Genomic DNA, 18,229 nt, shown 5'->3' with positions numbered 1-18,229 from the left:
AAAAATCTGAAGGCACTTCCTTGGCCGAGCGGGTCACTCGGGAGGTAAGCCTTTTCACAAAAATTTGAAGGCACGTCCTTGGTCGAGCGGGTCACTTGGGAGGGAAGCCTTTTCACAAAAATCCAAAGGCATGTCCTTGGCTGAGCAAGTGACTCAAGAGGGAAGCCTTTTTGCAAAAATCCGAAGGCACGTCCTTAGTCAAGCGAGTGACTCGGGAGGGAAGCATTTTTTGCAGAAATCCGAAGGCACGTCCTTGGTCGAGCGAGTGACTCGGGAGGGAAGCCATTTTGGGGAAAATCCGAAGGCACGTCATTGGTCGAGCGGGTCACTCGAGAGGGAAGCCTTTTTGCAAAAATTTGAAGGCACGTCCTTGGTTGAGCGAGTGGCTCGGGGGGAAAGCCTTTTTTTGCAAAAATCCAAAGGCACGTCCTTTGCCGAGCAAGTGACTTGGGAGGGAAGCCTTTGTTGCAAAAATCTGAAGGCACGTCCTTGGCCTAGCGAGTGACTCGGGAGGAAAGCCTTTTTGCAAAAATTCGAAGGCACGTCCTTGGCCGAGCGAGTGACTCGGGGGGGAAGCCATTTTGTAAAAATTCGAAGGCACATCCTTGGCTGAGCGAGTGACTCGGGAGGAAGCCATTTTTGCAAAAAAATCGAAGGCACGTCCTTGGCCGAGCAAGTCACTCGGGAGCGAAGCCTTTTTGCAAAAATCCGAAGGCACGTCCTTGGCCGAGCGAGTGACTCGGGGGGGAGCTTTTTTTGCAAAAATTCGAAGGCACGTCCTTGGCCAAGCGAGTGACTCGAAAGGGAAGCCTTTGTTGCAAAAATTTGAAGGCACGTCCTTGGTCGAGCGGGTCACTTAGGAGGGAAGCCTTTTCGCAAAAATCCGAAGGCACGTCGTTGGCCGAGCGAGTGACTCAGGAGGGAAACCTTTTTTGCAGAAATTCGAAGGCACGTCCTTGGCCGAGTGGGTCACTCGAGAAGGAAGCCATTTTTGGGAAAATTCGAAGGCACGTCTTTGGCCGAGCGAGTGACTCGGGAGGGAAGCCTTGTTAGCAAATTCCGAAGGCACGTCCTTGGCCAAGTGGATTGCTCGGGAGGGAAGCCTTGTACACAAAGAGTAAGGAAGAAAGTGCTAGATGAGATTGAATTTGAACTTTATTAATTGGTGCCTGGAAACCCCTTTTCACATTTTTATAAGGGGAGAAAAGACCGATCAAGGAAAAGAGTGCACTCTGTCTACATGAATCAATATTTTAATTTACATGAAAAATTTTCAACTATAATAGGTCTTCAAGTGAGTAGAGTTCCAAGTTTTTGGGATGATCTTGCCTGAAAGCTCTTCAAGCTTGTAAGCTTCGTTGTGGAGGTTGTGTCGGATCCTGAATAGGTCATCCTAATTGGCTGCTAACTTGCCCTCTCGCGAGTTTCTCCTTGTCGATCCTTGTAATCTCCAAACTAGGTCTCCTTCGTTGAACTCCCTCTGTGTGAGTGTTGAATTAAACCGTCGAGTCATTCGTTGTTTGCAAGCTTCCGAAACAATCTGGGCTTTGTCGCGAACCTTGTCGATCATATCGATTTCGGTTCGGAGGGATGTATCATTGGAGTTTTCATCAAAATGAAGCCGCCAGAAGAAGGGTTCTCTGACTTCGACGGGGATCATGGCATCGATGGCATATGTTAACTGGAAGGGAGTCTCCCTGGTTGTGGATTGAGGAGTGCACCGATAGGCCCATAGTACTTCCAGTAGTTCTTCGACCCAAGTGCCCTTAGCGTTGCCCAAACATTTTTTTAATTCCGTGAGGATCACTTTATTTGCAGCCTCAGCCTGTCTGTTTGATTGCGGATGTTCGACCGATGTGAATCGGTGCCGAATGCCCAAGTCTTGTATAAACTTGTTTAATTTTTGGTCTTTGAATTGAAGCCTGTTATCCGTTATGATGGCATATGGGATCTCGAAGTGTGTGATGATATTTTTATAGAGGAACATTTGAACCATGCTTGCTGTGATTGTAGCTAATGGTTCATCTTCAATCTATTTTGTAAAGTAGTCAATGGCAACCAACAAGAATTTGCATTGGCCTTTGGCAAGGGGAAAAGGGCCAAGTATGTCCATCCCCCATAACGTGAAAGGCCATGGTGAACTGATGTTGTGTAGTTCCTCGGCCGATGCGTGAATGAGGTTGCCATGCTTTTGACATTGGGGACATCTCTTGACAAATTGCGTGTAATCGCTCTTTAAAGTTAGCCAATAGTACCCCGCCCTTAGTACTTTAGCTGCTAAGGTTCTTCCTCCCGAGTGAGATTCGCAAATGCCTTCATGGACTTCTCTCAACACGTAATCGGCTTGCTCTGGGTCGATGCACTTAAGTAACGGTGTCGAGAAGCCTCTCCGATATAGCTCTCCACCCACGACCGAGTACCTGGCGGCTTGGGTGTGCAATTTCTTAGCGGTCGAAGCATCCGCTGGTTCCTTCCCAAGTAAAATAAAATCGAGCAACTCCTTTATCCAAGTTGCTCTTGATTCGTCCACTTCCATGCATTCGTAAAAGTCAACACTTGGGTTAGACAATTCTAGGTGGAGAGTGGTTCGAAGTTGCCCAGGTTTGCGGCTACTTCTAGCCAACCGAGCTAGCTGATTAGCCCTCTCAATATTCTCTCTAGGTGTGTGTTTGACTTGTACTTCGTCAAAATTGTGGCACATGCCCCAAAAAAGGTGATAGTACCTCATCAGATTAGTGTCTTTGACTTGAAAGTGGTTGTTGACCTGTTCAGCGACTATCTAGGAGTCTGTCCAATAAATCAATCTTTTGACCCCGACCTCTTATGCCAATCTAAGACCTACTAACAGCGCCTCATACTTGGCTTGGTTGTTTGACGCCTTGAAAGCAAAGTGTAGAGATTGTTCGAGTGCCAAACCTGTGGGTCCTTCAAGAATTATTCCAGCCCCGCTACCTCGATTATTAGAGGAGCCATCTACATGCATCACCCACTGATCGCTCTCAAAGTGCCCTTTCGGCTGAAGTTCATTTACGAAATCGACCAAGCACTGTGATTTGATCGGGCCCCTTGGTTTAAATGTAATGTCAAACTCTGATAACTTAATTGACCAAGCCATCATTCGTCCCGCTAACTCAGGTTTCCTCAAAACCTTGGCAATCAGACAATCGATGCACACTATAACCCAGTGGCTTTGGAAATATTGTTGGAGTTGCTGAGCTGTGTGGACGAGTCCGAGCGCAACCTTTTCTAGTAGCTGATATCTTCCTTCTGATTCTTGGAGTAGGCAGTTGATGAAATAGATAGGTGTCTGTGTCTCTCTTTCTTGTACCAATACTGCACTGATTGCTTCATTCGATACACATAAGTATACGATCAAGTCTAGTTGGGGATCGGGCTTGGAGAGGACTGATGGAGTACCGAGTTTCTGTTTTAATGCCACAAAAGTCGTTTCACAATTGTCAGGCCAATCGAACTTGTTGACCTTTTTCAGCAACCTCATGATCGGCTTTGCTGTTTCGGCCAAGCATGGGAGGAATCTTGACAAGGCGGTAAGTCGGCCAGCAAGTCGCTATACCTCTTTTATATTTTATGGGCTTCTCATCTCGACTACTTCCCGACATTTGTCTAGATTAGCTTCAATGCCTCTCGCCAAAAGCATAAAACCCAAGAATTTGCCACCAACTATCCCGAAGATGCATTTTTCAGGGTTAAGCCTCATGTCATGTTTCCGGAGCTGTTGGAACTCCTCTGCTAAGCCGGCAACATGTTTGTCAAGGTTACCCGACTTAACAACCATGTCGTCTACATATACTTCCATGTTCTTACCGAGCTGGTGTCAAAAGATTTTGTCCATGAGCCTTTGATAGGTGGCCCCCGCATTCTTCAAGCCGAATGGCATCACTCGATAACAATAGTTGGCCGAATCAGTGATAAAGGCGGTTTTTTCCTCGTCTCGGGGGTGCATCCGAATTTGATTGTATCTGGAATAGGCATCCAAAAAGGTCAAGACGTTGTGCCCCGATGCCCCGTCAACCAATCGGTCGATATTCGATAATGGGTAAGCATCCTTCGGGCACGCCTTGTTAAGGCTAGTATAGTCGGTGCACATTCTCCATTTTCTGTTTGAGTTTTTGACCATGACCACATTCGCCAGCCATGTTGTGTATTGCACCTCCCGAATGAAGTGAACGCCGAGTAACTTGGTGACTTCCTCTTCAACCGCTAACTTTCTTTCAATCCTCATTTTCCTTTTTTGTTAGGCTATTGGTTTGGCCTCCCGACAGACCGACAACTTGTGGCACATGAAATTTGGATCGATTCCCGGCATATCCAAAGGGGCCCATGCGAAGAGGTCTTTATTTTTCATAATTACCGCACTTAGTATTGCCCGATCGGGCTCCGATAATTCGATCCCCATGTATGTAATTTGTGACTTTTGATCGCCGATTTGCAAAGCCATCTTGTCCTCTATTGGTTCCACTCGTTCATCGTCATTTAACCTTGGGTCAAGATCCCACGGAGAAGGAAGGGATTTCGAGGGTAGAGGAGTTACACCATTCACTCTTCTTGACCTTGGCGCTTCAGCCAAACGGGTGATTCTTAAGCTGGCAAAATAGCATTCTTGGGCTGCTTTTTGGTCAGCATGTATTGTGAGAATGTTTCCTCTATCACTCGGGAATTTCATGGCGAGGTGCGGTGTCGAGACGATTGCCCCCAGAGCGTTCAATGAGGGCTGACCAAGTAGTATATTGTATGAGGTGTTGGCGTACACCACAATGTACTTCACTTGGACATCTCTGTATTCTTTCTCATCGAAACAAAATTGAGTAAAAAGTTTGATGTATCCCTTGGTGTTGACCCTCTCTCCGTCAAAGCCAACAAGTGGCTCGTTGTAAGGAATTAGTTCTTCCTCAGGGATGCCGAGTTGTTTGAATGTGTTCCAGTATAGGATGTCAATCGAACTGCCCTGATCTACCAACGTCTTTTTAACAATGCAATTGCGTATTTCTACGCTGATTACCATCGGGTCGTCTTGAATAGGGTCGAGCCTCGGAAATCATCTTCTGTGAAGGTTATAGCTAGCAACCTTCTTGAAGGTCTTTTCTCAACTTCCTGCACTGCCCGAACCGCACGCAAATGTCTCTTTTGGGATGATGAGGTTGTGCCTCCTCCAGCAAACCCTCCTGCAATCGTGTTAATAACGCGCCTGTGCGATGTGTGGGGTTCTTCTTTCTTTTCTCTTGACCGGCTACGCTCACGAAGATGTCTTTCCGAACGCTTGCTTTCGTGTTGGTCACGGTACCGAGGCTGGTACCTTGACCGAGGACGAGTTGAGGTTGGCTGTTCGACGAAATTTTAGAGTTGCCCTTGCTTGATTAAGTCTTCAATCTTATCTTTTAGGGATGCGCATTCTTTAGTGGAGTGACCCCGATTGCGATGGTATCGGCAAGATTTGTTTGTGTCAACGCGTGGGGGTGTTGAGGCTCTCTTCGGAACGAACAACACTTCCGATGCAAGGGCCTGTTCGAGCACCGCTGCCCAACTTGCGTTCAGAGGAGTATATTGAGAATACTTCGGACGACGTATAGGTCACTCTCGAAGTGTTATTTCCTTGTTACGACCCCTAAATGGTTGCTCCATCGTCTTCTCATTCTTTCCCATGGTTTCAGCTCGGGCTTGGTTGCGGAAGTCAGCTAATTCTTCCATCTGCATGTACTTATCGACTTGTCTTCGCAGGTCATTCATGTCTATGGGGGGTTTCTTGCAAATGCTATTGACGAACGACCCCGGTTTCAAAGCCGTTGTGAGGTGGTGGAGTGTCACAGCTGGGTTAAGATCCATAATTTCTAATGCAGTTTTATTGAACCAATCCATAAAAGCCCGAAGTGACTCCTTCTTGTCTTGCCGAAGACTGACTAGTGACAAGGATGTTAGATTGTGTGGACGACTTGTTGCGAATTGGATAGTGAACTAAGAGGACAGAGTGTAGAAGGAATAGATAGAGTTGGGAGGAAACCGAGTGAACCAACTCAAGGCCCTGCCCTTGAGAGATGTTGGAAAAATTCAACACAAAGCGGCGTCATCCATGGTGCTCAACGTTACCTACGTAAGAAAAATGTCAAGATTCTCATCAAGGTCCGTCGTGCCGTCATACTTATCGATTGACAAGGATTTCCAATTATCCAGCAAAGGTAATTGCATAATAGATGGGGTAAAGGGGTGTCGGTGTGATCCAATCGGTGCTAGGTCCGTGGATCGGCCGACTGTGGGTATAGCCGATTGGAACTTTTCTGGTGCAGTGGCTGAAGCACGAGGGACCAAAGTGTGGATCTCGTGGGACTGGAAAGATCCTTGGGTTTGAGTAGGGGTTGGCTGAGTAGGCTTCCATGAAGGATCTTGATTTTTTAGTGCAGCATTTTCTGCTTTCAAGGCTGAAAGTTCCCTTGCATCTTTCTCTTGTTGTTGCCTCATCGCAGCCATTTCTTCTTTCAGCTGACGAACGGTTTCGGAGAGGTCCGTTTCGTCGACAACCTCCACATGGTCCTCTTCTCCATCAGATCGATGGCCCTCCATGTTCGTCTTCCTCGTTTTTGCCATTGCTCAGCTTGCTCTTTTAATCTTCACAAAACTCTTGGTTCGGCCCCACGGTGGGTGCCAAAATGTACCTGTCTGAAGGGCACACTAGAAATCTTCTCGTACTCTAAAAGCCGAACGAGAGCTCCAAACGAATATTTCGGCGAGGGGGAGGGTACTTGCACATGGCACTCCGACGCTCAAGTCAGGACAAGCACAAATATCGATAGTAATTAATGAACAGTGACGTTACCTCGAGATGTGAACTATTTATAGTGACATCAATGGGCCCTACCCTCCATGGGCCCTGGGGTAGGGTTACTTGATTAGGTAATACGCCCTTAACTGGTTTATACGCACAATTAACCCCTAATCATTGTTTAGTGATGGCTACCGGTCTCCTGGATTGCTTCACTCCAGTTCCTTCGACCATTAGCAATGCCGATTAGGTGTCGACGACCAGATGCAACATGATAAGCTGATCGGATAGGGTCTTTCCTAGCTTCCATTCAGGCCAATCGGATGTAAGTGGTCGATGTGCGTTCATTAAGACGACCCAGGGATGGCCGGTTTGGTTACTTCGTATTGAAGGGCATGACCGAATGGTACTACCCGTACAAAAATATTTGTATATTTTATTTATTTTGGTAATCGCATACTATCTTATTTTAGTAGGACAATTCAATAATTTTATTTTATTAATTCAAATAAAAATTAATTACTCAACTTTTTTTTCTTTAATAAAATGCAATTTCATTGTAATTTTGTAACTAAACATTCATGAAACACAAAATATTTACTATATTTTACTAGTGTGTATAATGTGTTTTCCACTATTATAGAACTGATATTTTAATTTATATATTTCACATATTAAATACTTATTATATATCTTTAACAATAGATAAAGTTGATATCATGTCTACATTTGATTAATCCTTTTTTATTATCAAGGGCCAAAATAGTAATTTTATTATTGTTATAATGCAAGTGTCACAAATTTTTTCCATAAAACCACTACTACTAGATTCTATTAACTATCATTAAACCACAACTACTAGATTCTATTAACTGTTATACAACCACTGTTTTTTACTTATGATTGTTCTAACAATGGATTGGGTTCTTATCAATGGATTATATACATGTTTGTGGCAATTTATATATATATATATATATATATATATATATATATATATATATATATATATATATATATATATATATATAACATTAGATAAAAGGATATAAAGAATAATAATGGTCATTTGATCTCGATTTTTATTATGATTATTTTATCCTCAATGTAGATGCCTTTTTAATAATTATTTTATTTTTTTTCTACTATTTTCGGTTCCTTTTTCTCCTACATCTGCTTACACTTTTTTACTAAAATAATAATTATATCACGTATCACCACTAGATAATGAAAGCAAAATTCCTTGGGTTATTAATTAGTTTTTTTTACTAAAATATTGTTTTTAATTAAAGGAACGTGATTTCTTATTTCTCAAAGTGATAGTTGAGGTATCGACGAAGGAAACGTGGATTAGATATGAGTGCATGTCATTGCTCTGAAACATATTTAAAGGTGATTAGTATTAAATATATATATATATATATATATATATATATATATATATATATATATATTTATATATATATATATATTAATGTTCACATATATAATGTAATATATTAAAAAAATTAATTATTAATAAAATAAAATTTTTATGATACATGTTTATTTTTTGTACTTTTTATTTATTGTATACGTGGATTAAAAAAATCAAAATAGTAAGATTGTATATGTTGATTAAAAAATTAAAATAGGAAATATCAAAATATTTATGTTTTACTTGAGTTTTTACTCAAATAATATATTTTTAAAATAAATTTACTCAAATAGCACCTGTGCAAATTTATTTTCCCAACTAGCACCATTTACTGTTTACATATTTTTTATTTTTATTTTTCATTTTAGGTTCAGGTAATTTGAGAATTTTGCAACTGGAACGGCTCGTTCTGCAACCAGAACGGCCTGTTCTGCATGCATTCTCGTCGTGTTTTTTTTTGCAACTGGAACGGCCCATTCTTAAATCAGAACGGGTCGTTCTAGAGTTGAGTTTTTTCACATAACCTCAATGTTGGAACAACCCGTTCTAACTAGGGATTTTAGCCCTTTTTAGTATAGTTTGGAACGGGCCGTTAAGGTATTTCCTTTAAATCTAGCTTCAAACTTAACATTGCAGCAAACACAATTTACCCTTTCAACACAAATACAACGTAGTCTCAAAGAGTAACATCAAGTAATTAAATTTATTGAATATTAACATTATAAATATAACTAAATAAATTTACTAAAACTCATTACAACAATAAAATCAATGGTGTGACAATAGGAATAATTTTTTACACGATTATGTTGTTCTTTAATATCCATCTCTATTCTAATCTTGCTGGACTTTGACCGACCCTTGGAAGTCCTCTTGAATTCTAGATTTGGCCACATAGTTGAACCAGTGTAAGTAGGCCAATAATCTTTATGTCGAAGCTCTCCAAACTGTCCTTCGTATACTTTTGCAACTGGTTGTAAGGTATATATGGGAGATATGTAAGTTTGATAGTTGTGACGTGCATGTAAGAATGAAACGAGTATATGCGAGTAAGGGATATGAACTTTCTGGAACTTGCCACAATCACACCACATTTCATCTAGCCTTACTGTAAATCTCCTAGCGGGTCAAACTTCTCTCGAATGTTGCGTTTCTTCCACTAGAAATCTAGTGCTTGATCTGTCAAAGGTGATAACTCTATGAGTATTTGCCTTGGACTATGCATCTTGAATAGTTTTACTTGCAATTTTCAAGTAGACATGTCCAGCATTAATCATTGCATCCACTTCCCTGCCTCTTTGAACGAAAAACTTGTTGCAACGAGTATATGTGGCCATTACCATGGAACAAATTGGCAGATTTCGTGTTTTCTTCAATACAGAATTAATAGACTCAGTTAGGTTTGTTGTCATGTGTCCCCAACATCGTCCATTATCCCATGCTAGTGTCCATTTTTCCCTAGGAATGTTGTCTAACCATTGGGCTGCTTCAGCATTAATATCTCTTACTATGTTGTAATAGTAAAAGAATCTAGGTTCAGTCATCCATAAGCTAAAAATATAATAATTAAATAATGAAAACTAATTATTAAATGTTTTAAAAAAAGTAATGATAAAATCACCCATGTTGACGACATCCTTCTTCAGTGCTACATTTTTGAATCGTCGCATGAAGTTTTGTGCAATGTGTCGAATACAATAGACATGGACAAAATTTTTTTCTGTCCAACCACTTCCATTTCTTGAGTATGCACTTCGAATAGCCTTATGACGGTCAGAAATTAGGCACAACCAGTCTTGCGGTGTTACATACCGCCTTAAGTTCTTAAGTAAAAAAAACTATACATTGCTAGTTTCACCTTCAACAACAGCATATGCAATAGGAATTATGTTGTTGCGACCATCTTGCGCAACTGCGATCGATAACGTACCTTTGTATTTGTTGTATAAAAAGGTTCCATCAACTTGAACAATTGGTTTGCAGAAGGCAAAACCATCAATGCATGGTTTAAAGGTCCAAAATAACCTTTTGAATATAACATTCCCCTCTTCCAATAAGCCACCTTGGTAAGCCAGTTGCGTATTAAATTTCCAAATAAAGCCTGGAACATACATTTGCATTGCTTGCAACATATCTGGTAACTTGTTGTATGACTCCTCCCAGTTTCCAAAGATGTTTTCAATGGCATGTTGCTTGGCCAGCCATCCCTTTTTGTAACTAATTGTATAACCCATGGTCAACTTGATGTGGGCTATGATGGTTGAAATGGGTGTAGATGGATTAGCCTCAATAATTTCACGAATGGTTTGAGAAATCATTTGTGATCCCAATTTATTATGATCTTGGGAGATGAGTGAAGAAACACATGTGTGAGGGCCTTTAATGATCATGATTTCCCAATGTTGTTCTCTAGTGCGCAATATAGCACGACATCTCCATTCACAATCGTGGTGAACGCATTCCACGAGAAGCCTAGTAGTGTTTGAGTGCTTAACCGGTTTGACCCACCGATTCACCGATTGAACCGAAAAATTGACCGCTTCAATCCGGTTTGAAACAGGTCGACTGCATAACCGATCTAATTAAGATGAACTGGCTGGACCACCGGTTCCCAGTCCAACCGATCCGACCGGCCGGTTCGATCCGGGTTTTAAATCACTGGGTGAAAGTGAAGGTATTTATAATGGAAGGTTCTGACACCCAGAACGGGCCATTCCAAAACCAGAACGGCCCGTTCCAAACTTCTAAAAAGGCCTGAAACCCTAGTTTAAAACGACCCATTCTGGTTTTAGAACGGCCCGTTTTTGGTGTCAAAACGGCCCATTCTGACTTTAGAACGGGCCGTTTCAGATGCACAATTTTTGCATGTTCAAGCAGAACGGCTTGTCCTGCAACCAGAACGGCCGTTCTGGTTGCAGAACGGGCCGCTCCAAGACGCGAAAAAAAAAAAAAAAAAAAAAAAAAGTGAACAGTAAATGATGCTAGTTGGAGAAATAAATTTACAAAGTTGCTATTTAGGTAATTTTAAAAAAAAATGTATTATTTTAGTAAAAAATTTTGTTTTACATAGAATTTTTATTATAAAATATATTTTAAAATAAATTATCATCTAAAAATTTATATTAGATATTAAAAACATGTTTATATCATAAATAATTTAAACTTGATTTTTATAAAATTTAACATATTTATTTGTATGTTTTTATTAGTGTTAAATTATTATAAAGTAAGTATTTAAGATTTTAGTTCTAACCAAATATTTTTAAAATATTTATGACAGATAAATAAGTCATATTTAGTATATATATTTTTAAAGAAAGTTATATTTAAATTTATTAAATTATAATATAATCTAGTTTGACTTAGTTTATTTTCATCTTTAATTGTAATAGTAGGTATAAAAAATTATAAAAAATAATTATGATATATTATACTTTTAAAAGTTATATATAAAAACTTTAATGCTACAAATATATGAATAAATATTGTCCACACTATCTAAAATTTCTGGATTCACCATTGCATAAAAGTCATTATTTGATTTGACCATTTATATAATTATTTTAATATTTTATTTATTTTGTAATGATATTAAAATCCTATTCATTTTATTATATTAGTAGAATAACATTTATTTTTATAATATGTTTCATTTGTCACTAATGGATGTTATGAATGCGTTGATTCACTACGGAGTATATTATTTTGATCATTTTTAGGATTTTTTTTTTGTAATAATTATTTATTTATTTATTTTTATTATTGGTTTCAATTTGTTATAAGTGTGTTTAAATTGAGAATTTATTTGATTTTAAATTGATATATTAATTGCGTATTATGTCGAAGGTTTAATATATAGATTGTATATTAAATTGAGAATTTATTTGATTTAATATGTTTTTATTATTGCATCAATAATAATTGATTTAATAATCAGTTAAATATTATATATTCATACGGTAATAATTATATATATATATAGAGGAGGGTTCAAACGACACCGGTGTAACTTTTACTAAGTATTATACCGCTTAATAACTTTATATTAAATGTGATTTTGAAAATCCAACCGTTAGATTGAAAGTTCGTATCTCTTAGATCATATATATCAAATTTTATATTAATCTAAGATAATTTGATACTTCTTTCTCATAAAACAAAATTGACGTAATATATACATTTCAAAATATACCAAAATATGAACACTTTGATTACGTTCAAGTTGTTGTTCAAATTTAACAAAATTTGACATATATGATCTAAGAGATATGAACTTTCAATCTAACGGTTAGATTTTTAAAATTCACATTTAATATAAAGTTATTAAGCGGTGTAACACTTAGTAAAAGTTACACTGGTGTCGTTTGAACCCTCCTCATATATATATATATATATATATATATATATATATATATATATATGATTAAAAGAAAGATGAGTGCATTTGAACAAATCAAAGGGTAAATTCTCTGAAGGACCACTTTAACAAGTGGTGTATGGGTGCACCATGAAAAATGACCATTAAATGCATTTAAGCCCACTGGTTACAATACACCCTATCACACAAGATCTAAATTTCTGAATTTTTTATTAAATTAATTTTTTTTATAAAAAAATTACCCAAAAATTCGAACTGTCACACATCAGTGTTCACTTTCAGAACGGGTCGTTCCCGATGAAAAAAATCACATACAAATGGACTAGAACAGCCCGTTCCATATTCAAAAAAAGACATGAGAAGTTGAATCAGAACGAGCCGTTCTACATTCGAAACGGGACATTCCAGAGTAAAAAATAACACATAACCAATAAACCAGAACGACCGTTCCCATTTCAAAAATACCAAATAACCAGTTAAACCAGAACGGGTCATTTTGAATTCGGAACGGCCCGTTCTAACTACATATTTGTCATACAAACTTTTTTTTAAGCAAAATAATATATTTTTTTTCATTCTACTAAATTACATTTAAAATTTAAGTATAGTATTTCAATTTATAATGTTTTTTATTAGAATTAGAGGTTTATATTAATTGTATGCGTAAATTTCTAATTCTAATTAGAAATTAACACCAAACAAAATTTTCTACTATAAATATAATATTCTCTCATTTAAATCATTGCAAAAATTTGTTAATTTTAATTTTACATCTCGACATTTTTCTCTTAAAAAAAATTATGTTAACAAATATTATTGGCCCTAGTTTTGGGCTTCATGGGCCTTTGGGCTTTTGATAGCTTATGAGCTTAGTGAACCCAATGGTTTAGTGAGCCTAGGGTTCTCTTTACTTTGGTTTTACATGGATGACCACCTTTCTCATATTTTTGGTAGTATAGGAGTTTATATTGTTTGGTCTTGTATTGTGGGCCTTAGTATAAAACTTTTTGGGTTTTAAGCTTATTAGGCCTAGTTTTAGGCTTCATGGGCCTTTGGGCTTTTGATTGCTTCTAAGCTCAGTGAGCCCAATGGGTTTGGTGGGCCTAGGGTTCTCTTTACTTGGGCTTTACATGGATGACCACCTTTCTCCTATTTGTGGTAGTATATGAGTTTATAATGTTTGGTCTTGTATTATGGGCATTAGTATAAGACCTTTTGGGTTTTAAGTTTATTAGGCCTAGTTTTGGGCTTCATGGGCCTTTAGGCTTTTGATTGCTTCAAAGGTTAGTGAGCCTAATGGGCTTGGTGGGCCTAGGATTTTCTTTACTTGGGCTTTACATGGATGAGCACCTTTCTCGTATATTTGGTAGTATAGGAGTTTATATTGTTTGGTCTTGTATTATGGGCCTTAGTATAAGACTTTTTGGGTTTTAAGCTTATTGGGCCTAGTTTTGAGCTTCATGGGCCTTTGGGCTTTTGACTGCTTTTGAGCTCAGTGAGCCCAATGGGTTTGGTGGGCCTAGGGTTCTCTTTACTTGGGCTTTACATGGATGACCACCTTTCTCCTATATTTGGTAGTATAGGAGTTTATATTGTTTGGTCTTGTATTATGGGCCTTAGTATAAGACTTTTTGGGTTTTAAGCTTATTGGGCCTAGTTTTGGGCTTCATGGGCCTTTGGGCTTTTTATTGCTTCAGAGCTTAGTGAGCCCAATGGGTTTGGTAGGCCTGGGGTTCTCTTTACTTGGGTTTTACATGGATGACCACCTTTCTCGTATATTTGGTAGTATAGGAGTTTATATTATTTGGTCTTGTATTATAGGCCTTAGTATAAGACTTTTTGGGTTTTAAGTTTATTGGACCTAGTTTTGGGCTTCATGGGCCTTTGGCTTTTAACTGCTTTTGAGCTTAGTGAGCCCAATGAGTTTGGTGGGCCTATGGTTCTCTTTACTTGGGCTTTACATGGATGACCACCTTTCTCATATTTTTGGTAGTATAGGAGTTTATAATGTTTAGTCTTGTATTATGGTGCTTAATATAAGACCTTTTGGGTTTTAAGTTTATTGGGCCCAGTTTTGGGCTTCATGGGCCTTTAGGCTTTTGATTGTTTCAAAGGTTAGTGAGCCTAATGGGCTTTGTGGGCCTAGGATTGTCTTTACTTGGGCTTTAAATGGATGACCACCTTTCTCATATATTTGGTAGTATAGGAGTTTATATTGTTTGGTCTTGTATTATGGGCCTTAGTATAAGACTTTTTGGGTTTTAAGCTTATTGGGCCTACTTTTGGGCTTCATGGGCCTTTGATTGCTTCAAAGCTTAGTGAGCCCAATGGGTTTGGTGGGCCTGGGGTTCTCTTTACTTGGGCTTTACATGGATGACCACCTTTCTCCTATTTTTGGTAGTATAGGAGTTTATAATGTTTGGTCATGTATTATGGGCCTTAGTATAAGACCTTTTGAGTTTTAAGTTTATTGGGCCTAGTTTTGGGTTTCATGGGCCTTTAGGCTTTTGATTGTTTCAAAGGTTAGTGAGCCTAATGGGCTTGGTGGGCCTAGGATTGTCTTTACTTGGGCTTTACATGGATGACCACCTTTCTCATATATTTGGTAGTATAGGAGTTTATATTGTTTGGTCTTGTATTATGGGCCTTAGTATAAGGCTTTTTGGGTTTTAAGCTTATTGGGCCTAGTTTTGGGCTTCATGGGCCTTTGGGCTTTTGATTGCTTCTGAGCTCAGTGAGCCCAATGGATTTGGTGGGCCTAAGGTTCTCTTTACTTGGGCTTTACATGGATGACCACCTTTCTCCTATTTTTGGTAGTATAGGAGTTTATAATGTTTGGTCTTGTATTATGGGCCTTAGTATAAGACCTTTTGGGTTTTAAGTTTATTGGGCCTAATTTTGGGCTTCATGGGCCTTTAGGATTTGGATTGCTTCGAAGGTTAGTGAGCCTAATGGGCTTCATGGGCCTTTAGGCTTTTGATTGCTTCAAAGGTTAGTGAGCCTAATGGGCTTGGTGGGCCTAAGATTCTCTTTACTTGGGCTTTACATGGATGACCACCTTTCTCGTATATTTGGTAGTATAGGAGTTTATATTGTTTGGTCTTGTATTATGGGCCTTAGTATAAGACTTTTTGGGTTTTAAGCTTATTGGGCCTAGTTTTGGGCTTCATGGGCCTTTGGGCTTTTGACTGGTTTTGAGCTCAGTGAGCCCAATGGGTTTGGTGGGCCTAGGGTTTTCTTTACTTGTGCTTTACATGGATGACCACCTTTCTCATATATTTGGTAGTATAGGAGTTTATATTGTTTGGTCTTGTATTATGGGCCTTAATATAAGACTTTTTGGGTTTTAAGCTTATTGGGCCTAATTTTGGGCTTCATGGGCCTTTGGGCTCTTGACTGCTTCTGAGCTTAGTGAGCCCAATGGGTTTGGTGGGCCTAGGGTCCTCTTTTCTTGGGCTTTACATGGATGACCACCTTTCTCAAATATTTGGTAGTATAGGAGTTTATATTGTTTGGTCTTGTATTATGAGCCTTAGTATAAGACTTTTTGGGTTTTAAGCTTATTGGGCCTAGTTTTGGACTTCATGGGCCTTTGGGCTTTTGACTGCTTTTGAGCTCAGTGAGCCCAATGAATTTGGTGGGCCTAGGGTTCTCTTTACTTGGGCTTTACATGGATGACCACCTTTCTCATATTTTTGGTAGTATAGGAGTTTATATTCTTTGGTCTTGTATTATGGGTCTCAGTATAAGACTTTTTGGATTTTAAGCTTATTAGGCCTAGTTTTGGGCTTCATGGGCCTCTGGACTTTTGATTGCTTTTGAGCTTAGTGAGCCCAATGGGTTTGGTGGGCCTAGGGTTCTCTTTACTTGAGCTTTTCATGGATGACCACCATTCTCATATATTTGGAAGTATAAGAGTTTATATTGTTTGGTCTTAGCCACAAAACCACGAAAGTCTATGTACCTTAAAAGCAATTAAACTAATGTAAATCCAATTTAAAAATATTTGGTAACATCATTTTTTTAAGAAGAAAATGTCGAGATATAAAACTAAAACTAACAAATTTTTGCAATAATTTAAATGAGAGAATATTATATTTATAATAGAAAATTTTGTTTGGTATTATTTTCTAATTAAAATTAGAAATTTTCGCATATAATTAATGTAAACCTCTAATTCTAATAGAAAAGCATTATCAATTGAAAAACTATACTTAAATTTTAAATGTAATTTAGTAGAGTGAAAAAAAAATATTATTTTGCTTAAAAAAATTCACATGACAAATTTGTAGTTAGAACGGGCCGTTCCGAATTCAGAACGGCCTGTTCTGATATAACTAGTTGTGTGTTATTTTTGAATCTGGAACGGACCGTTCTAATTTTGGAACGGACCGTTCTTATCCATTCGTCGTGTGTTTTTTTTCATCTAGAATGACTCGTTCTGATCTATTATTCATGTGTTATTTTTTCATCTGGAACGACTCGTTCTGATTTCAGAACCGCCGGTTCCGAAAGTGAATAACAGCTGCGTCAGTGCATCGTAACACGTGCTTTTTTTGTGTGGGTAATTTAAAAAAAAATTCAATAAAAAATTCAAAAATTTGGATCCAGTGTGATAAGGTGTATAATGGTCTATTAGTTTAGATGTATCTTAGGGTTAAAATTGATGATGTACCATGCACCACTTGTAAAAGTGGGCTATCTGAGACATCACCAAATCAAAGTATCTGTAACAATATTTCATTCAAGATTCTGGTTTGAGGAATTTATGTCTGTTTATATATATATATATATATATATATATATATATATATATGAGAGGAGGGTTTAAACAATACCAATGTAACTTTTACTAAGTGTTACACCGCTCAATAACTTTTGTGAATTATGTAAATCCAACCGTTAGATTGAAAATTAAAATTTAAAGATGTCCTCCAATTAAGTGAAGACTTTTTTTTTGTTGAAAACATTTTTTTATCGACAAAATATAACAAAAAGTGTTAATTTATTAACTTGTATTTTTAAAAATAATTGTTATCTCAAATTATGTGTTGTCCTTTTTCATTTATTTATATTATTTATGGATTTGTCTTATTATTTGTCTAACAAGGTCGAAGTATTTATTTCTATATGTATTTTATCTTAAAATAGAAAATAATTAGAATAATTTGTTTATTGATATAAAAAATAATTTTGTCCTGCTTATATAGTTGTTTTTCTCATTATTCATTAATAAAATGTTTAATAATTGTAATTAATATTATAAAACTATAAATATTTATCATTATTTTTTTTACTTATGTATAACTTAGTTTTTTTTTCCAGTTATAATGATGTTTAAAATATATTAGAAATATTACACTCTACATAATTGTAATCGTAAACATACATAAAAGTAAAAAATTATAAATATAAATAAATAAATATATATATATATATATATTATTTACTACATAATATTTTTTAATCATAAAATTTCTTTAATAAAAAGACAAATGATGATTACACTTTAAGATGAATTTTAGGTTCTTTGCAATTTATGGAAGAAAATAAATGTTATTTTATTATTATTTTTAGTTAAGATGAAAGAAAGCATATAAATAAAGTTAAAGTTTCTTTTACGTATCTTGACAAAATCATGAATGACAACAAAATAAATACT

The 18,229-nt window shown here is 37.4% G+C and overlaps 3 protein-coding genes across 3 annotated transcripts; all 3 read right to left on the bottom strand.

Annotated features, from left to right (window-relative positions):
• Positions 1–2,032: 2,032 nt before the first annotated feature.
• On the bottom strand, positions 2,033–2,701 carry LOC145953853 (uncharacterized). Its single transcript, XM_083067646.1, has one exon. The coding sequence runs from the start codon at positions 2,699–2,701 to the stop codon at positions 2,033–2,035; it is 669 nt and encodes a 222-aa protein (XP_082923772.1).
• Positions 2,702–2,821: 120 nt separating this feature from the next.
• Positions 2,822–3,499, bottom strand: LOC109803308 (uncharacterized). Its single transcript, XM_020364829.2, has one exon. It carries the CDS (start codon positions 3,497–3,499, stop codon positions 2,822–2,824), a length of 678 nt encoding a protein of 225 aa, XP_020220418.2.
• A 6,528-nt stretch (positions 3,500–10,027) lies between these two features.
• Positions 10,028–10,507, bottom strand: LOC145953852 (uncharacterized). Its single transcript, XM_083067645.1, has one exon. The coding sequence runs from the start codon at positions 10,505–10,507 to the stop codon at positions 10,028–10,030; it is 480 nt and encodes a 159-aa protein (XP_082923771.1).
• Positions 10,508–18,229: the final 7,722 nt, after the last annotated feature.

The sequence above is a fragment of the Cajanus cajan genome, chromosome 1, assembly GCF_000230855.2.
Source record: "Cajanus cajan strain Asha chromosome 1, NIPB_CcT2T_4, whole genome shotgun sequence".
NCBI lineage: Eukaryota > Viridiplantae > Streptophyta > Magnoliopsida > Fabales > Fabaceae > Cajanus > Cajanus cajan.
Note: the sequence above shows the minus strand (reverse complement) of the source record. Positions and strands in the feature narration are given on the sequence as shown.